The 21,147-nt window shown below is 43.6% G+C and overlaps 1 protein-coding gene across 1 annotated transcript; it reads left to right on the forward strand.

Moving 5' to 3' along the window:
- Positions 1 to 1,712: 1,712 nt before the first annotated feature.
- Positions 1,713 to 19,283, forward strand: LOC142557227 (transmembrane protein 65). Its single transcript, XM_075668931.1, has 6 exons — positions 1,713 to 2,024; positions 4,165 to 4,274; positions 6,446 to 6,500; positions 7,173 to 7,215; positions 10,787 to 10,892; positions 12,203 to 19,283. The coding sequence occupies exons 1-6, from the start codon at positions 1,730 to 1,732 to the stop codon at positions 12,329 to 12,331; spliced, it is 738 nt and encodes a 245-aa protein (XP_075525046.1). The 5' UTR covers positions 1,713 to 1,729; the 3' UTR covers positions 12,332 to 19,283.
- The last annotated feature ends 1,864 nt before the right edge of the window (positions 19,284 to 21,147 follow it).

Genomic DNA, 21,147 nt, shown 5'->3' on the forward strand with positions numbered 1-21,147 from the left:
GTTGGGACTAATTTAAACACTCGCACACTGAAACTGCCTTTTCCTTGATTCTGTATAAAGCTTGCCAGCCTGTGTTACAGACGCGAAAACTGGAGCCTTACAGCCAAGCCATTTCAATGTGGTTGCGAGTGGTGTACTGATGCCCAGCAGTAAACGTGTCGCATATGTTGCACGAGCTGGAATCGAAGGGCCAATAGCGTTATCGACATCTGGTTTTTTTGTGGAGGTTAAGGTTTAAACACTGCCACGAACTTATTGAGCCAATAACATTATTAATGTTCAAATGCTGCTGGAAACTGGTCAGAGAAATGGTGCCACTGCCAGCATTGCCATTTGATAGGGCCGTCTACCTCGTGTTGCAAATGAAAGGGTGAATAAAGAAATTGAGTCTTGTACATGTGCAAGTCTTTCTCTAATTGTGTTCAAAATATTGTGATTATGTGCAGTGAATTGATGTGCCAGAACTAACCAAGGAAGTCGCAGACAGTGGCTTGGGGTTTATTCCATCTTTCAAAATAGGTGAACAGTTAATATCATACTCTAAAGCAAACTGGTTTTTGAATTTGAGCATTGCTGCTGAATTGTGAGAATTTCACATGTGATTTGATACAAGGTTACAAAAGTCTTTGGATGCCAGTAGATGTGGGGATGCAAACTGCAGCTTTGCGCTAGTATGTTTGGTCATATTGAACTAACAGCATGAAGATAAGGCATAAGGGAAGAAACGAACATGTTCCTTCCCTTTTGTTCATGTTCTATCCTTGCACTGTGTAATAGAGATAGTTCGGGAAGTTGGACACTTGAGAGCATAATTGCCTCTACTTGGTAACATTCCATGTCCTCTTTTAACCATATTGGTGCAATTGTGCTGCTAGTGAACTGTGTTTGCACAGAGCAAGCTCCTTTGTTAGCAATTTAATCATGAAATGTCAGATTTTTCAGAGCTTGCTTGCAGTTTTGTAGATTTCATTGATACCCCAGTTTTCCATTTGCATCCAGTTGGGGCAATACCGATGTCAAAAAAAAAAAAAATTCTAATTCTCAGCGATTGTTGATTTTTTTTGTTTGCGTGCAGCACTATGAGCTATTTCACAGAACCAATGTATAGTAGTAGCCAAATGTTCAGCCATGTTAATGGCACAGATCACTATTACTCAGCAGAGTACACGTTCACAGCACAGCTGCAGAACAAGCTATTTTTTAAACAACTTAAGTAATAATTTGAGAGGCTTCGACTGCATTTTTTAAAGTTTTAAGGTCTGCTTAGAGTATGGTAGGTAGGGTTATCGTGTACTGGCATAGTAGTGTGTCGGGTGGATCGCTTTTTTTAATCCAGTGAAGCGCTTCCTTGCGGCAAGCTTACGTGCTTTCGGTTTACGTTAAAGAAAGCCAGGTTGTGCAGGCTAGCCCTGATTTCCTCCACTACAGCGCTTCCGTAAACCGTGAGTTGCTTTTGTGACCATTTCTTGGATGAAGGAAAAAACCAGTCGCAAAACACAAAGGACAAAAGGAGAGGCTCACACCACAACGACTGTACTATCAGCTGAGCTTCATTAGCTCAATTGATAGTTGAGCTCCTTTTATCCTTTGTGTTTTGTAACTGGTTTTTTTCTCTTTCAACTATGTACCAACTGGCCCGGATTCCAACCCTTCTGCAAATCGTTTCTTGGAGCGCGACGGTAAGTTTCGGTTTTCGTAGGCGTCCGGCAGGCGTCGTTTTGTGACTAACATGGCGTCGAGCCTGCTTCCGTCAGCTGCTACAGCGTCTGCGATGGCTTGCAGGCTGGCGGGGTCGCAACTTTTTGGCGCCTTCACGCGCGTTCACCCGCATCGCAGTGCGCCGTTGGCACTGCTGCGATCGTTCTGCGTGTCCGCCTACAGCAATGGCGTCGGAAAGCACACGGGAACGCACGAAATCATTCTCACCAAGCAGCGCGCCCAGGACTTGATCGTGAGGCTCAAGCCCGAAGAGAGGAAGATTCTCATGGAAGAACTGACGATTCACGTTGAGAAAACCGAGCAGAGTGAGTGTTATTACGTAGACGTGCTTGTACTGCGACTTAGTATTTGTGCACGCCTTGACATACGTCGAGCGTGCGGAAGAAAAACGCGTCGCAACAGGTGTCCTGTTGCGAATGTCCGTCGACATGCGATGTTGTTCTCCGTTCTTTCTCTGAAACCCATTCGGATTGAGTGATCATGTGAACGGAGCGGGGTAGTCACCGTATTAGACAACTCTTAGATGGGGATTTTATTCGTGTCCATGGGACTGAAGGGCGAGTTCAACTGCGATATTTACGTACTCGCGCGCCTCTGTCACATGCACAGCATGTGAAACCGTTTCGTGTATACACTTACTTCGTTGCCGTTTTTATTGATTGCCTCGTCTTAGCGTGGGCTGCGAGTGTCCGCGAAGTCGATATAACTTTAGGAATGTGCTGCACAACGACGATAGAAAGCGGGGAAAAAAGGTTATTGTAATCCGGTACGCGACTACCATTCGCTCAATATATACGTTTTTCTGCTGCGCTACATCATTAGCGCTGTTTACGTTCCCATTTCGTGCGTTTATCCTCATGGTTCTTTTTCCGGCAACGTATAATAAACCGAACCTTCTCTGCAATGCGTCTAAGTTAGCGCGACTTTCGCCAGTCTCCTCAGGCGGTGCCTTTATGGCGGGCCAAGTGAATGCTTGTTGGCGTTTTATTGACACCCTGATACGGACGGCCAGAAAGTAATGTGGCCTTACTGTACGTTCAGGATCACGTCATGAGAGGGCGCTACAGTGCTTTAATTACGTACCGTGTGTCGCACTGCAAGCATTCCTCCTGGTATGCTGGATTTTTTCCCAATGCACCTACGCTTGAGAATAAAACAGCCTGTCCCGAATTTTTATCTTTCCAAGTAGACTTGCCTACAGACAGAGTCTTAATTGTAACCTACATGCAGTGCGTAAAGTCAGGGGGCCCGAGGTGGCCCGCTTCCCCCTCTCCCCTCCTCCAAATTTTAAGGAGGGGCTCGGCAGGCATCCATTCGACAAGCGCTGGAGGTGCTTTTATTATGCTTTTATTATCAGTAGTGCCTTGTGTGGGACAATTTGAATTTTGCAATTTTTCGATTAATGATTTTATCCCTTGATGATTAATCCCTTGATGCATGTGCAAAAACAGGAAAGGCGGTACTGCATATTGCAGTCGCCACCCTTATTTGACTAAGGTTCTTGGCACAGCATACAATTTCATGAGCCACTCGAGCGTGGAGGTATGAAGTACGAAGCTTGCTGCTCACTAACTTCTGTTGGAGTTCTGTCGTTTCTCCATAAGCAAAGTACAAAAAAAACCACATTGTCGCTACCTGATGCCTATTGAGAAGCATGTTCTGTCAAAGGCGGCAAAGTGCAAAACAAATTGTTTAGCCGCTTTCTTAATTTTTATTTACACATGTGTAAACTGCACTTCATTCCTTGCCACTTCATATCCAGTAGATATAATGTGGCAGGACAGACTGAAACAAGTCCTCAACCAGCACTGAACTAAATGTCATTTATGTGGCATAAAGTGCAAGCAAAAGCACAATCAAGTGCACTTCGAGATACTTTTTTCATGCTTGACTGGTCCACGTGCACATTGTTTTTGTACTTTGTATCTCCTAATGGTGCTTTCGTGCCAGTGAAACGACAGGCTGCATTCGCAGCATTACCACACTGAAAATTTATATAAACTATGGCGGTGTCTTGTTACTTCACTATCCTAGCTATAAAACCAATACGAGAGAACTGCCGCAGAATGAACTCTGCTCTGGTCCAAGTGGGCTGGTTGCAGCGGCATCACGACGATCTCAATGCCAGCTGTGCCAGAGAACCGCCACGCCACTCATATACTCCATTTCACGTTTAGCAGGCAACTTTGGAAGCTACCCAAGTTAGTGAATCATAGATGTCTCACTCTGTGCATTTCACATTGCTGTTCTATTTGACCTACGATGCTATCTGTAGGATGATTACTTCATGTAATACAACTAAAGCTTGTGGACTTAAGCTTTAAGCATCCTTGTGAGGTGTTCAAGAAACTGCTAATTTGCTCTGAATTGCCGTTGTCATGTTAGTAAGACTGAGAGGCTTCACAGTTTCTGATGGCGCTTTTATTTGTTTTGGCTGGCTATCAGATGGGAAAGGGACAATGCCCACAGCTGCCCAGCTGAGAATGATAGCCATTCACAATGCCCTGCCATTCGTGGGATTTGGGTTCCTTGACAACTTCATCATGATTGTAGCGGTAAGTACCAGCCTATTTGGTCTGTGTATGGAAAAAAAATATGGGGAGTGGAAGCCTTCAAGAAGCAAAAATTATTTTCCTGGTCATCGTCTAGCATGTGAGGTTACCTACCGTCACGGAGCAAGAAACATTTAGGAGTGGAAACTCCGCTGTTTGCGGCGACCAGAAAAAGTCTCATGCCCGCGGAGCCATTATCGTGCTGGCGGCGCCTGGCGGCCCGGAAAGAAATCACCGCCGTTGAGAGCGCGCTGGAGTCGCCTGTCTGGGCGCTGCATTTTTTTTTTTCGCTGCGGCTTCCACGACGCGCCGCATGGCGCCGCCACTGTATATGGCCCCGTCGGCGCATACAACAATTGTGACCTTATCTGGTCGCCCGCGCTCGCTCGCGCTGACGGGAGTTTCACCTCCTTAATGTCTTACTCCGTGCCTATCGTGGAGTGTTTGTGGACTGTGATGTGAATGATGTAAGGTTTCCTTCCCGGCCAGGTGTAAATCATGCAATTGATCATTGCACACTGCATCACAATACACAATTATTAACTAAGTTCAGCTTAATAATTTTGATTACTTTAGTGTGCTCGATGCAATCCTCTTGTTGAAGCTAGTCATTGCTCAGTATATGTCATGAGTCATGGCATGACTATGGCCGATCAAAGTTGGATAGGCTCCCTCATTCGCACACTTCACCCAGCTCTGGCTTGTTACCCAGTTCCCTATAAGCTCTCTCCTCTCCTGCTTAAAGGGGCCCTGCAACACTTCAGGAGGCCAACATTTTTAGCATTTCAAAGAACCAAGAGCAAAAAAAATTATAATAATGCATACAAACCGGCGTTATCGGTCACAGAAACTTCAAAATACAAGCAGAATTATAGTTACCATTAACTTGAACTTTCAAGGCTCTTGATGCCACATTTCAGTCTCCCATGTGCTAGTGTGGAACCCAATAGCCACAGAGCATCGGTGTTACATAGAGTAAGTTGGCATGCCATGGTTGCCAAGCATTCTCAGCTCATTGATCGCGTCAACATGGCCTCCACGATCAGGTGGTATGCGCTCTGATCTCTGAGGCCATGGCATCACTTCTGTGGTTGCAATTGCTTCCGTGAGGCAGCCGTTGGTGCCATGTGCTCAGCTTGTTGGTGTGTTGTTCCCTTGGTTGTGGCACCTTGCTTATGGCTGTGTGATAATTGGGCAATAATTCAAATGGCTTCATATGCAATGCCATAGCTTTTTTTGCAGCACTCTCAGTATTGCGTGAATGTAAACCAAACGTTACATTTTTGACCAGTGATCATAGTGCCACACATCGACGTCACGTCTTGTCACACGAGGTGCACGAAATAGCCACATCGTGAGGATGCTCTCGTTGCTACCCAACAAGCTTTCTCCAGAGCTTTGCAGGGCCCCTTTTATATGTTGAGATAAAGTAGACATTAAGAGGAGGTGAGGGTCACAAAATTGCATTGAAAAATGATTTTTAGGATTTTGGTTCAAAACTTACACTTCAACATGTCTAGGTGGTGAGCTATCCTGGTGTAAGCACAAGCGAGTGCTAGCGCTGGCTGATCCGGTGCAGCTCAGTCTCCAATTTTCACTAGTACTCGGGCGAGGGCCATGCTTGCTACGTATGATAGGCTGATCGACAAAACGCTGTCGTCTTGCTGTATTCAGGGCAAAACCTAAAACACAGATGAGCCTTTCAACAGCGAGATTTGGTTACCGTGCCCTAAAACAAGATTGATGGTTTGATCGCGCCATCTGTTGCCGCTATGGCAAATGCTGCGTTTTTTCGTAGCGGCGAGAGATGATGCCACTGTATCTTTGCAACAAAATCTGCATTTTTTAGTGGTTGCATTTCTGACAATATGCGCTTTGGATTTATTGTGAATGATACATCCAAAGCATGCCTGCAAATGTGGTATTGAACTGAACCTGCCATGAAACGGTACCTTTGCATGAAATTTAGATGCTAACAAACCAGTGGTTTAACTAGAAGGGTCATGTGTTCCTGCTGCCCCTATTTACAGATCACTTGGTAGGCCCCAAATTAGGCCACAGTGGCCCTGCTTTGTGGACTACTTGGAATGAATTTTATCTTATCTTTCTTTTTGCATGTGTGCTAATGTTTTCTTGTGATCTTAACGTTTATGCTTTTTTTTTCCTTTGTTCAGGGTGACTACATTGACACCACCATTGGCATTGGACTGGGCATTTCAACAATGGCAGGTGCTAAAGCCTTCCTCTGTTATTTTTTTTTTGATTCTATACTCTGGATAATTAAGTATCATAGCTCGGCTTGTACTAAAGCATTGTTGCCTCCTTGTAGGCCTGCTGCCTGTTTGCTTGATAAGAGAAGCTGAGCTTTGAGATCACAGGTGCAACTTTGATACAAGAAAGTGAAAGTTTCATTATGTGTTGCACACATGGTGATGACTATGCACAAAACAGTTCAGGCTTCCAAGCCCTGAGAGTTGGTATGCTGTTCCTTGATTTTCATGGCTCGCTACACTGAAGTAATTTAGCACTTCTTAAAAATTTCTTAGCCTAGCACAGTTGCCTGTAGAGGTGCTCTTTAATGAGCTATTCACTGTTACATGCTTTCAGAAATAGGCATAGTAGTCTTGGCAGTCAAAAATATTAAGTAGCTAGAGATGATTATGGCAAGTGCTCCGAAGGTCACTCAGTGGAGGAACCCATAAATGCATTTTACAGTTGCTCAAGATGCAACTTCTGAGAATTACTAGTGCTAGACAGTGGTAACTGAGCCAGTAAAGATGTAGGAAGAAATTCATAGTGCTATTTCAAATTTTTTGAAGAGTGTGCATCAGACATTTGCAGTGTCATCAAACTATCAAACTGTCATCAAAATACACCACTACCCATGTCTTTTTCTTCCAGCTGCTGGCCTGGGGAATGCCATCTCAGATGCTGCTGGAATTGGGTAAGACTTTGAGCCAGCTTTGTGCTAGACTTCAGAAATACTTCAGTCTTGGTGCCTTATGTGAACAATAATACAAACAGAGCAGGTTTTTCTGTAACATAGGCATTCTTCAATGCTATGTTAGATTTAATAAAAAACATGGCCTGCAACTTGAGACGGCACAGTCTGCCACATGGTTTGCATTTAGTTTCAAGAGGACATGCTGTGCAAGCTCACCGACTACAATTTGTAAATAGAAATGTGTGCCGTAAAGTAATAAGTTAGAAACTTAATTAGTGCAGATTTGTTGATTAGTTGATTATGCAGTTCAATTTCTCTTGCAAGTAACGCCCACTGCATTGGCTAATACACCTCAAGAACTAGAATCGTACTCTCTACCAGAGGCAGTTTTTTAGAATTCTGTATACTAGTGTAAAAACATTTGCGAGGCTCAATTGTAATTGACGTTTGCTTGTGATGGCTTGTAAAGAACAATTGTATGAACAATATCTGTGGATCCCATTCATTGTGGGAATATGTTTGAGAGAAGTTTGCATTAATATTTGTGAATAAAGGATGCTGTTCGAGCCTACTGATCATTTGCAAGTAGAGACCACACAACCCAGTTCAGCACATTTTCACTGGGATCCACTTTGCTCAACATAAGCTTGTACTCGACCATTGACATGCTACACAGGGCGATGAAGGAACGACGACGGAGTATGACGACTGTATGACGACTGTATGACAACGACACAATGTGATGACCATGGGATGACGATGATGGTATGATGTGTGGGGTTGCCCCACGTTCGGCGCCAGATGTGAGAGTATGACCTTTGCTCTTGGGACTAAGGAACGACAACACAGTAGTACAGACAATCACAAGGGCATTTATTGCACCTTTATACACTAGTGCCTGCTGGCCGACTCACAACATATAAAACATGCTGATGGGCGCATGACAAATTAAAGAAGTCCGACTCACCGCTACCAGATAGCGAGCGAATATGTTTGCTCCATGCTAGACACCAATGCCTGGTCGTTCGCGTGTACGGTCACATGAACGGTGGCCCGCTCGAACGATCACGGTCATCCGTTCCAGTGTAAGGCCTTGCAAGATCGTCTTGCAGAAGCATGGATCGGTGCACGCGCGGAACGTCCGTGCCACTTGCCGACCACGAGCCAAAAAGGAAGAGCCTACTCCCTGTCGCGCCCGACTAACCCTGCCGTTAGGTGCATTAGCAGCGCAACACTCGCGCCATCTCTCGTAATGCACTGCAACCTGACTGACCGCCGCCTGCACTAAGCTATGCAGAGAAGCCGGATTACAGGAGATGCGAGAGCCATGCGGGGAATGCAACATCAGGGGACGCACGAGAGTCGAGCGTCCCCACAGATGACAATGACAGCAATGTAATGGCGATGGTGGCACGAAGACACTGGAATTGCTATGGCAAAATGAGACGCTGAAACAATGATGGAAATGGCATGACGAAGATGTGACGATGCTGGAGTTACGAAAATGACATTACGACAATGTGCTGCAGTTGCTAGGATGATATCAATAGCATAACAATGGCATGACGAAAACAGTGTGACAGAGGGAATTACTGCATAACAACGATAACTGCATAACAGCGATATGATGTTGCTACAATGTTTACAGTGGTATGACAACAATGGTATCATGCTGGAATGACAACAATGTGATGACGATGCTAAAATGATTGCAATGGTATGGCAGCGACGGCATAATGACAATGGTATGATGATGCTGGGATGACTACAATGGCAATAACTACGACAAAATGGCGATGAACCGAAGATGATGAAATGATGGCGTTGGCGTGACAATGACTGTGTGTTGAAGCTCACGTCTGTGCTTACTGCATCATCTACCACTTCAGGCTGCCTCGATTCACACTATATCCAGTGTTTGTTTGCACTATGTCTGGTACCAGCCAGTTGTCCAATTGTCAGTTGGGTGCATAATTTTATACTGCACTATTACCGAAATAGCCCCCCAAATATGGTGAGAGAAGCTGCACTCAGAGAAGAATGTGTCCCATTAAAGAAAAATACTCGGTATAACGTTGCAGACGCATTGGTAGATATGTTGCACATAGAAGGAGATTGAGAATGATAAGCGTATACAGTTGACTGCCATTGATTTGACCCTTGCGGGACTGAAATATTTGGTCGAATTATCGTAATGATAGAATTAACTAACGGTGGCAGAACGAATGACTTCGAATCTTTTTTTAAAATCAAGGGAAAGATCCTGACAACTTTTTTTACTTGACCTTGATCAACATAGCTTTGCAATTTACACGCGGCGCCATGCTGGACGAATGAAGTGGACTGCTGAATATGGGGCCATAACAGTAGAGAAAACAAGCAGTAATGGATGGCCTCATGGGTGGAAGGAGTGTGAGCCACTAACAGATAAAAATAAAACTGCTTCACACCTAGGGAAGCATTCCACTATCTGCTAGATTTCTTGTGTTTTCAAGCTTTTCATAACTGCTGTGAGTATAAGGGGGCACCAGTGTGGTCGAAAAAACTGAAACGGTATGCTTTCGTGTTAAACTAAATGCATTTTCCTTCCATGGTATCATATTTCCCAAATTCTAATATGACCCCAGACCTAGCGTGCATCCAAATTTTTTGAGGGCTCAACGTAAGAAAATAAAAGTGCACCTGAATATAATACGCTCCCAATCAATAAAAGAAAAATATAGTATGCCCCCACATTTGCGATCATTAAAAATTAGGCATGCAGAATTACCTTAACAGACGGGAATTTTTTTTCGTGACCTTTTATAATGGAAGCCGTGCATTGTTGTCACCATTTGCGCTTCGTTGGTTACAGATGCCAAGCACACAGAGGCGGTACTCTCGAGCGATCACATTTAGAGATACTGCTATCAGTTTCACAAGACTTTGCATCTGATTTGTCAAAGTATGCATCTGACAGCTTTCCTGGCATTGTGTGGTAGAAACACTGGGGCCGATTACGTAGATGCATCCGGTGCCAATTGGCACAGAACTTTGTGAAACTCATAGTATTTCTAAAGTTATTGCCAAAAGTACCGCTCAGCATTGTAGTTGAGCACAAAATGAACCAACAGCAACCTTCACAAAATCGTGCTCTGTCACCATTTCGTGATGCCGATAATGCTGCGTCTGGTGATTCTGATGGCAAGCTGTTGCCAACACTGCGAACATGGTTTTGGTTTCATATATGACTGTAATGTGCCAGCAATCTTTTAACCAATTTTTTCAGAAAAAAGGTGCCACATCGCAAGGGCCTCTCGAAATGCTCTTTTAGCTTCTTTGACAGGCTGTGTAAGTTCTGATAAATGTGGTAATGTATGAATTCTTGCCGGGACCTTCCAGTGAGTCCGAATTAGGCGAAACGTCAAATGAACGGGTGTCGACTCTGTTAACGGTACTACGAGAAAAAAATATTTATGCTTATTCCTGCTCGCAGTTAGGTTAGGTTAGGTCTGACTAGGTTTTATAACTGCAGAGCTGCGCATGTTGCATTGTGTAAAAAACAGTAAGAACCTCCTCTTCCACCACGTAGGTCTGCCTGGTACGTGGAGAAACTAGCAGTCAAGGTTGGTGTCCAGGCTCCGAGCCTGAGCCCTGCTCAGTTGGAAATGGCTGCCACCCGATGGAGTGCCAACATTGTGAGTGTGGCTGCATTGACACCAGCGTGTACAGGGGCTGTATTTTGGAAAACGTCTTACGAGTACATTGCTTTCAAGCTACAGCCAAACCTCCATATAACTAACATGCATATACTTAGATATAATGAGTATTGGATATGAAGTAAATATAGAATGCTCCTCACCAATACCTGGGTAACTAAAGTATTCTTACAACAAATGTAGGATGTAACAAACTTATTTTCATGTCATATGCGACTTTATTGTTATGAATTTCGACTGTATACACCAATTGGGTAAACTGGCAGAAACAGACGTATTATCGCACATGCATTGTTTTGCTTTTTTTGACAGTGATAGTTTTTCTCGGACTGTCAATGTTGTCACTTTCTTGCCTGGAGTAACACACATCGACTGTATGAGAAAATTACATATTGAATGTACTTGCTGTTATTGTTGTTCTTTGAGTGTTGCTTGTTTTTCGGGGGACAAGTTCACCCAATAACAAATCAAGTTCTTAACTTACACACTTGGAAGTGCTTGGTCCTTCACCATCACTACAATGTGGCAATATTAAGAGAGGTCTGTTGGTAGGAAATGCAGGAACGTGTGAGCTTTGTTCATTGATCTAAAAGGCTATCACTTCTAACTGCAGAAATGTGCTGACCTTTTCTTTTTATTCGCTGAATGTAAGGGATGAACACTTGAATTATGTCCTGTATCCAATTTTGTGAAGCTGCATTCGTAGAAGGCAGTTTCGAGTTTTCAATCCTTTGATCAGGGTGGTCAGAGTGCAGTCACTTCACAATCGCTTCACCAGATGCCCTTTTAGCTTCTTTGACAGGCTGTGTTCATCAATGACATGCCTGTAAACCTGAACTTGTGCATGCCATTAAATTCTTTCAAGGGTCCCTCAGGAAGTCTGTGAGCCATAGTTTCAAAACCACCAGTGTAGAAATTCACAAATGACTGGAGTCATCCACAGTATGCCAGGAAAACACCTCCAGGTGGATGTATTTGCATGTGAGAAACGTGCAGATCAATGAAGTTATAGGAGAAGGTTCACTTGAACGCTCTACACGTCCAGGTGGGTTCTAGAATTTGAACCAGCCGTAAGTGTCTGCAATGTTTTGTGCCAGTAACCATGGCAATGGGAAGTTGGTAGCAACATTTACAAGCTAACAACAAAAACAACAAAAAAAGCTTTGATCAGTTAGGCCTTCAGCTAAACAAAAAATTGGGCGAATCGGTATAGTTCGACCATATAAAGAACCAGCACACAAGTACATTAAGGTAGATCTTACGGCAACACTGGCTGTTTTACTCTGCAGGGAAGAGCTGTTGGTGTCTTCCTGGGCTGCATTCTGGGCATGTTCCCGCTGTTGTTTCTCTCGTCAAAAGAGGACATGAGGCAGCGATCAGAAGATCGGCAGTCGCAAGACAAGAAGTCTACCAGTTGAGCTTGCCTGCCATCTCGCACCTTCTGCCGAACCTCCTGCCAAAGAATGTTGACTTCCTGAACGCTGCCTAATCTATCCGGCCTGCACGTCCAGCCTTCCTTCAACTGGGAAGCATATAGACTATAACGCACCTCTCTGCCTTTCTTCTTGGCTGCTGGTGCCTCGTGGGCTGTGGGAGACCGCTGACTGCGAGGCATGCCGTAACTGACATTGTCTATGAACTCTCTATGTTTAATAACGTCTTGTGATCTCTGTGACAAGCCGTCTTGATTGCGCACGTGTTTTATGCACCCACACATACAGTGACGTTGGTAACCCGTCAACAGCCAGCCTTGTCTCCGAGCTGCTGTCGTGTGTTTGATAAGTGCAACTCAGTTGAAGCTAGCTCTTGCAGGTCTCATTGGCGTAATGCTCCCGGCCGAGCTGTTTTTTCCGCGAGTTGTTCAGAATGATGATGGTTAATCTCACTCACAAAACAGGCGTGCCTGTTGCTTGGCCGGGCGTGCGTTAGTTCCATTGTGGTAGCCGCTTGCATGGGGTGACGGGTTGTGGTTTGCGCTGCGCAAATTGTAATGCGGTGATATTTGAACTGTAGGCTTTGAGCTGGTGTGTCATCTTATGTGTTGTTGAACACTGAAGCTGAACATTTTCCACCATTGCATGTACTTAAAACATGAATGCCTCTTGCAGACTGCCTATCATACTGAATTGTTGCACAATTATGTATGTGCTCCACAAGAGATGTTTTGTTTCTCCAGACAAGGTTGTGGCGCTGTTAGTTAACCAGTAGAATAATCAAACCTAGGCACCGACATAGAACAGCTTAGTAGAGGTAGCAGGAAGAGGTGCGAAGTCATGAAACACCAGATGCTATCGTCTATATTTTACATATTTCCTCATTCTCTGAGGGCCACTGGGCAGTCAACCTCTTAGGCCACTGGTGTTGCATTAAGTACGCTGAGTGCGGAATTGTAATGCCATTGAATCCAAAGCTGTGCCACATCTAGAAGTAATCATCAATTTAGGTAATCTATAGTGTAATGTCGAGCATGTTCTCTTAGCTTATGTGACCAACTAGATATAGCTATTAGCTCAGCTGCACTTTTGACTGTAATGTTTACCATTCATGTTCACCTGTTCAAATCATATTTTAGGTTTCTTTGTGGCTTGCATGTAGAAGGCCACTGATTGATTGGCCCATGTATCCTAGTGGTAACAACTGCACTAGTCCTTTACATATTTTTTACCCTGTAAGATATTTGGGCTGAATCGGTCGGCAGCCCTAGCTGCCATCTAAGCGACGGTGTGAAACTATCGTCAACTATACTGACTTTTAAAAACTATTCCAAGAGACACCCCGGCTAACACATTCTCAAATGTGGTGGCACATGGCTGCTATTTTTGTATTGCCTTACGATTACTTCTGCAGTGTACAGGAACAACTCATTGATGAAATGTGCATAAAAGCTATTGAGATTCCTGGCATTTGAAAGAGCAGCATATGGTTGTTTGAGCCACTGATGCATTTGTGAGGCTCAGACTTAAGTCTGTCGGTTCTTAACTAATGTGACTTGTTGGTTGGGTGTACATCTGTCATATGAGTAGGGACATACTGTAACCAGGGCTGGTATTTTCTAGCGATGCTTTTTTCAATGTTATTCCTATTTGGACTTCGTCAGTGGTCGGAACAGTGCTCTGCCCCCTTATTGTCAGTGGTATCAGCTGGCCATGAACAGGAGATGATAGGTGCGGTAAGAATCGCTAGAAAATTGTGGCCTACGCCTCTAAAGGTCATCCCATTATAAACATTTCATGTAGGACCAATACTACATTAAAATCTGACAAGCTTATTCGATAAAAAATGTAAGCAGTGTTGTGAAATGTCGCCTCACCTGGGATTCAAGGAATGAGGCAATTAGCATTTGAAGACACATCAGAGCGACAGACTGAAAGTTGTTTCTTGTACATAGAAGGGCACTCTGTCTGTTAACTACTTAAAAGTGGTCACAACTGTGTGAAGTTTTGCAACTTGTACAGGCTACTGCACATTACATTTTCCACATGCTGTCACATCTCACGAAGTACGCCAGCTACAGTAGGTTGCCTCAATTTAGATATGGAACACAGCATGAAATGAAGAGGATCAGTGCCCATTCTCAATATTTCATGTTGTATTTCATTTTTAGCACGGAAAACATGTCAAACACCTGAGCGTACTTCTTGTGTTCGCTCATAGGCTGTTTTAGGTGCTTGCTTTGAATATTTAGGTGACACAGGTAGATGGATATTGCAGATATATGACATTATAGTCAAGTGTAGCCCATAACGGGTATTGATGGACATTATGGTTCTTGAATAAAAGGCAACAGGTTCTTGTTTCTCTTTATAGAATTAAGCTTAATGGCACACGAAAGATAACTGCTAAATTAGCTTATACTGGTCAGTTACTCATTAAAAAATCTGCTTGTCTTTCCTGCTGAAATAATAAATGTAGCTAAGAAATTGCAGCTCAAACTTAGCTTTTCGAGGTTTGCGCCATTACTGGAGCAGCAGTAATATCAGTGTGATGTTGTAAATGTCACTGCATTTTCACATGTTTTGGGTGCTTCCATGCAGAAGGAAACAAGTTTGAATGGTACACAATCATTCTTTATTTTTAACCAATGCCTCCTTTACTAGATGCCCGCCGCGTTGCTCACTTTCCCATTGTAGCGGCGGTTCCCTTAGTTGAAGTTAGTTCAGCATAAATTCCGTGAGGCGGCGCTCATTGCCTTTTCAACTTCCGGCGGATGTGGCAACGGCAGCTGAATGCATCCGCCGGCACGTTATATGCGCGAGCGTCTGTTAGCGAGCGTTATCGCGGGCCTTCGAGATGCTGACAGATGCCATGTCAATCTCAGAGGCCGCAGCATGTGATTGCAAGTTGCGGGCGTTTGCCATGAGAGGCGCTCGTTGCCCTTTCGCGGAGGAGAGAAAAGGGAGAGGGCCCGGAACCGAGCTACCGGACAACGCGGCAGGCATCTAGTAAAGGAGGCATTGTTTTAACCAACAAGCACCTAGCAGGCATTGTCAGAATCTAGAACATTACATGGAGCTGATGCACAAATTGCACAGTTGTGTTGTCACCCATGTTTTGATTTTGCATCCTTTCCACCCTGGCTTTCCATCCTGCTCCCAGTAGGACTCACCTGTTTGGTATTCCATGAGAACTTGTTCTTGGTCAAACTGGTATTTACTGAAAGACATATTTACTGCTAGAAAGACAAATACGCAGGAAGAAACAGACAAATTTGAAAATTACTGCCCATGTTGTTTATGTTTTATACTGTGTAGTATTCCTCCCTCTAGCCACAAGTACGACCTTTTGTCTTCCAGAACTGTAATCTACCAATCCTGCTTTACCCTACAAAGCCCAGCCACCATTCCTCATCAAGAAAAATTAGGACAATTTTTTGACATTTATTCCTGGTCATGGAAGGTGCAGTTCTACAAAAAAAAAATTTTTAATGTGAGTAGACAATAATTAGTAATTGGCTTCCTGAACTGTCACATGCTGAAAACTCACTCCAGCTTATCAATATCTTTCCCTAGCTCATTCCTCAGTTCCGCATCGCCATCATTGGCATCGCTATCCGCAGCACATCAATTGTGAGAAGTGCAAGTGATGCCGTGTGTGATTCCATCAATGAGAGAGGAGAGTTTGGTCATGCGAGCTCGGATTGCCACAACACCACCAGATAGAATGCCTTCCCCCCCCGCATCAGGGGAAGCGGAACTCACTAATTATACCTGTAGTATCGCACAATTTTTGCTGTGGTGCGGTCCAGCCTCGAGGGCCTTTCCCTTCGTGAGTTGGAGGCAGCGTGGAGTTGGCCACGGCGTGCGTGTATCTTTTGACGGGAGTGCTGGCGGCGATGGCTTGCTCAGCGAGCACTCCAGCTTCGGAAAGGAGTGTAAGTTTAAGCCAGCATGCTGTAAAACGTCCTTTAACCTGAAATGTCATAGAGGAAGCAGGACCTTCAGACCCTCAAGCAGTTTGGCAAGCTTACGATCGGGGAGCGAGAATGCTTAGCCCACGCCACAGCTAATTTTAAACATTTGTGACACACTCGTAACTGCCGTCTGAGTTTTGTTAACTTTTTCATGCCATAATGAAAATGTCGAGGTGTCAAATTCAGTATGCTAAAATGATGCATTGGGCTCTGTGGGGTCAAGTTGATATTTCTGTTTAGTGCCCCTTGAACTTGTATAGGCCTAATGCGAGTGGTCCAGGGTCTCCATGCTTGCGTGCTCTGTGACTGCAAGCAAATCAACATTTATAATGCTCAAAATCGCATTCAAGTGCACAAGAAAGAGTTCGGTGCATCAGAGCTGACAGCATGTGATGCAGTAAACATACCTAAATGTGGTGGCAGCTAACCAGCTACTAACTTGATTTACTGGTGCATTAAGGTTTAACTTGTTTCGATGTCATGTTACGCTGGATCGTTGTTTCGCCATTTCTGGCAGCAGTTTCGTTCTATGCATTGAATTTCTACCATACTAGGGGCCACACCGCTGATAAGACTACCGAGTGATAGCCACACAGAGTCATGAGCTGACATACACATTTCTCTCAAGCCCACATTGCACGGAAACCTAGAATGATCATCCCTAGGGATGTTGCAAGTTTATGTAGCTATTTATTGTGTTCTCACATATTCCTGTAATGTTTAGTGTAGTGTGTAGATGTGTTTGTGCATAGATCGAAGCTCATGTCATTTGACATTCTTAGGCCTGCATTTTACGGTAATCTTTTATTACAATGCCTGCTCAGCTATATTGCAATCATTGCCATGTTTTGGCTCAAAGGGAACACTTCAGAGCTTGAAGAGGCTTAGACATCGTAGCATTGCATGACGGTCTGTCTATAAGCAGAAAGATGCCAAGTTAAGCTATAGGTGAGGTGGGAGAATAGAGTATGAGGACGTTTAGAATACTTAAGCAACGTTACTATTCCAGCAAGCATCTTCAGGAATTAGAGCCAGGAGGTTTTTATAAAACTTGGTTAACACAACTCAGCGTAATTTAGGTAAATGTAGTCTGAAGTCTGGTCGGTAATGGTCTGTTTGGATTCGGCTGCTCTGTGCACATAAATGCCTATCTAAGAACCAGCATTCTAAGCAGTGTGGGTGCCATGTTGCCCCAATGCTATAGTTTACAGACAAAATGGAAAGCTGTGTGGAAGTGTGGGCTTTTCTGCATTTTCCATCGGTGCTGTATGACTGCTTGAAAATAACAGTCTATTTGAAAGCAGATGTTCCTTGCATGTTGGTTTGTTATTGTTCCCACATTGATGAATTGTCCCAGTGATTCAATCTTGATGCTGTTACAGAATTCAGAGTGTAATTCTGTCCTGCAGTACTCAACATTGTACCTGTGCCTGTTCGCCTCCTCTGACATGTATGAAGTGCTTTCCTGTCAAAAGTTGCGGACATGCATGACATGTAGGATAAAAATTACTCCTTGGAGGGTGTAATCTTGTTGACACTCCAAAAGGTGTATACCTGTAAGGGCGCAACATTTTTATGAATGCTTATCATTGTGAGATAAAAATTGTTGCCCAGAGTGTAATCACGTTCACATCCCAAAAGGTTCAAATGCTACACGCATAAGAATTTACTGTTTTTATCAAAGCTTGTGAAGATTTTGGAAATACTGCATCCCAGTGTTGTACTGACCATGGCCAAGGTGGCTTTTGTTGTGTTCCAGTGTGCACCAAGATTTAACAGTGCCTCTCTCTTGTATTGTTGGGAGACACTGCAATGAGATTCCCATCACAACCTTTGTGATAAACAGGGTTCTTGCCAAGGAGATACCTGAAAACCCTACCGGTATGCATTCATAGCATTTTTCTGAGACGCTGTGACGTCCAGACGTTCACACTGGGTCACAAGTTATGGGACTGCATGCTGTAGTATTTGGTGGTACAGCGTCTGTGGGACGCTTTTTCTTGGTTAAAATTTACATGTGAAAAATAGATGCCATTTGCAGTTGCTTGTGTGGGCTAATTATTGATGCATTGGTGTACTATAATTTTATAATTGTTTCATCTAGACAGTTTTAATTGGTACTCTGTATTTAGTAGCATATCTCCTATTGCAAGTCATGAAGCCTGTCAGTTTTGCGCCATGATCTTATGTTCCAAGTCCCACATTCCTGAACATATAAGCTTGCATTGGGAGTGGGCACTTGAGCTTACAATTTTTTGTCAGGGTCGTTATTATGGAATATAGTGGAGACTGCTGTATTTCATCTATATTTAAAGCTGTCCTTGCAATCGCTACCTAATCAGCCTGTGAGTTGTGATATCTTTTACCTGTGCTTGTTAATATATGCAGTGTTCACCTATTTTGCTGCTAAAAGAAAATTATAGCATTGTCCCAATGCTGTACGACGCGTGTTTGACAGCAATATACCATGACCAAACGTGCATCAGAATTCTGGTGCCTATTCTCTTGTTGACACTATGTAATTGTATGTGTTGTTATTGTTATAATGTATTTACCTCCTTCATGGTTATCATGCACTCATGGCTCCATTCTTGGATAACAGTCATTTTTGTTATTTATTAAAAAACTTACTGTGAAAAAAAGAAAAGAAAAACAAGACGAAAGCATACAGATTTATGAAACGTATAGCAGCTATTTATAAGGTTACACCTGCAAATTCTGTTTTTGAAGTTCAGTGCACTGATAAGATGATGTATTACCAGTGTGACTTTCATATTTTTGCATAGGCAATTGACTTTCTTTTTCTGGTGGATATTGGTAGTTTCTTTCTACATGTGTGGATTTAAGAAATAGCCTTTTGTTGGTCAAATAACAAAGTTTACAACTAGAAACAACAGTCGGCCTCTGAGGTGAGGCGCACTTTTATCGCTACTGTAAAACACAATAAAGATGTATCAACATTTGGGTAGCATTCTTCAACAAGTGCAGACCTAAAAGGACTGCAGCGCTTCTGGAGAAAATTTAGCCATGCACATTAGGTGGAAAATTTTGGCCCTGCGGTGTATATTGTGAACCCACTACCGGTGAGACTGTGATTAAGTGCAGCTATACTTGGTGTCTCTGCGTGGAGCGCGTAATTAGCCGCACGGCGAACTAGCCCTCGAGGTAGTTCACTATCCATCACTATGCACTGTGTCCATACTACGTAGTAGTTTATGAGCAGCAAGAAAGTGAACATGAGGTAAATCCCACATTCAAATTAAAACTGTGTGCTGCTAGTTTTTTTTTTGCAGCATGACATTGTCGCGAGAACAGGAAAGACCTAATACATCACCTTTTTGCAATGCTAACCCTCCAGACTGAGTTTCATTTTCTTTTGAACGCACAACTCATGCCTCTTCTTTCGCCGACACCGCGCACCTCGTGGCCAGACTTCGCCACATCATCATTGCCCCATTGTTGGAAGTGCACTGGCCAATTGTAATGCGGGAGTCGTTTCTTGGGATGATGTTGGGAAGGCACGTTCATTGCCGTTAAAGCTTTCTTCACTTTTGAAATGTAGCGTCGTTTCAACTCTGGGAATACACCCTCTGTGACTGGAGCCCAAATGCTGTCGAGAAGCAACATACTCCTTTCTTTTTGCTGCACATGGCATTTGTTCACTCGTTAGAGTGCATGTGGTGGTCAATTCTCGGAGGTCAATTCACCCAGCCAAGTATGCTGAAATCATCTTCCATCTTAGAACACCTCAAAGTTGTAACAATGTGCTTTCGAACACGTTGCCAGACTTAGAAAAAACTTGCTTTTGTTTTTTACCTTTTCTCTCTCTCTTTTCTTTTATTTTTTGTGCGCAAACCGGGCTAAAACCTGTACTCTCGTGTGGAGCTGACCTCGGGGAAATCATTGCTGCTAGTATACTTGTGGAGTAAGCCGACTGTAATCATTTTTGTGTTACTGGCAAATCAGCCGAAGTTATGCAGGGAGCGCTAAATATTCCTCTACGGGCATCAGTAGCTTCAAACTTGTTCTACCTAGCTTCTGTTTTCACTGGCGTCTGCACAGTAAGATGTTTTCTGGACTTTATTTCACAGGCAAGTCCAACTTCAAACAACAAAAATTAAACTGCTTGGTTTCTTCTTGGAAGCTAGCTTCTCTACTTGACTTCAAAGGCACCTTGAACTAACCTAGGTACACTCTGCTTGTCTTCTTTGTTAGAGAGAAATGTGGATACTCAAACCAGCTTTGCATTTCAGGCCAATTCAGCTTTAAACACTTGAACACCAATCACTACATGTAGCTTCTTCGAAGCTGGTTCCTTCGCAGCAGGATCGATCTCTTGTACAGACAAGTCTGCTGCAGACATTACCTTTCCTTTGCAGGCATCTGTACTAACAAAGTAACAATATGAACTATTCGATCATCGCTTGATTTCAAAGGAACCTTGAACTAACCTAGATACACCCTGCCCGTCTTCTCTGTAAAAGATAAGTGTGGATACTTGAACCAGCTTCAAATTTCGACATTGTTTTCAGCAGCTTCTTACACAAACCGCATCAACTGTGCATGGGACGGCACTGGCAAATATGTCTGACACATCACATCCGCCGCTTTAAAAGCAGTTCAAACTTGTAACCTACATTCACTCAATGGCCAGCTCTTCCTGGGCCCCCTTCCAGAGGAGACATGTTCACAATAACACATGTGCAAATCTCGTTTCATTCGCCTCTGTTTTACAGGTATGGCCAGCTTTCTAACAAGCAGAGTTGCTTAAGCATTGCTCTGCAAGGAAAATGAGTGCAAAAACAGGCATGCATACACTAGAAA

Source organism: Dermacentor variabilis, chromosome 9 (assembly GCF_050947875.1).
Source record: "Dermacentor variabilis isolate Ectoservices chromosome 9, ASM5094787v1, whole genome shotgun sequence".
Lineage (NCBI taxonomy): Eukaryota > Metazoa > Arthropoda > Arachnida > Ixodida > Ixodidae > Dermacentor > Dermacentor variabilis.

What these genes read in the sequence shown, in the direction of transcription:
- LOC142557227 (XM_075668931.1), top strand. Translation starts at nt 1,730, where the DNA reads ATGGCGTCGAGCCTGCTTCCGTCAGCTGCTACAGCGTCTGCGATGGCT. An exon ending in ACTTCATCATGATTGTAGCG is followed by an intron (nt 4,275 to 6,445) that starts GTAAGTACCAGC and finishes TCCTTTGTTCAG; the next exon opens with GGTGACTACATTGACACCAC. An exon ending in CCCGATGGAGTGCCAACATT is followed by an intron (nt 10,893 to 12,202) that starts GTGAGTGTGGCT and finishes TTTACTCTGCAG; the next exon opens with GGAAGAGCTGTTGGTGTCTT.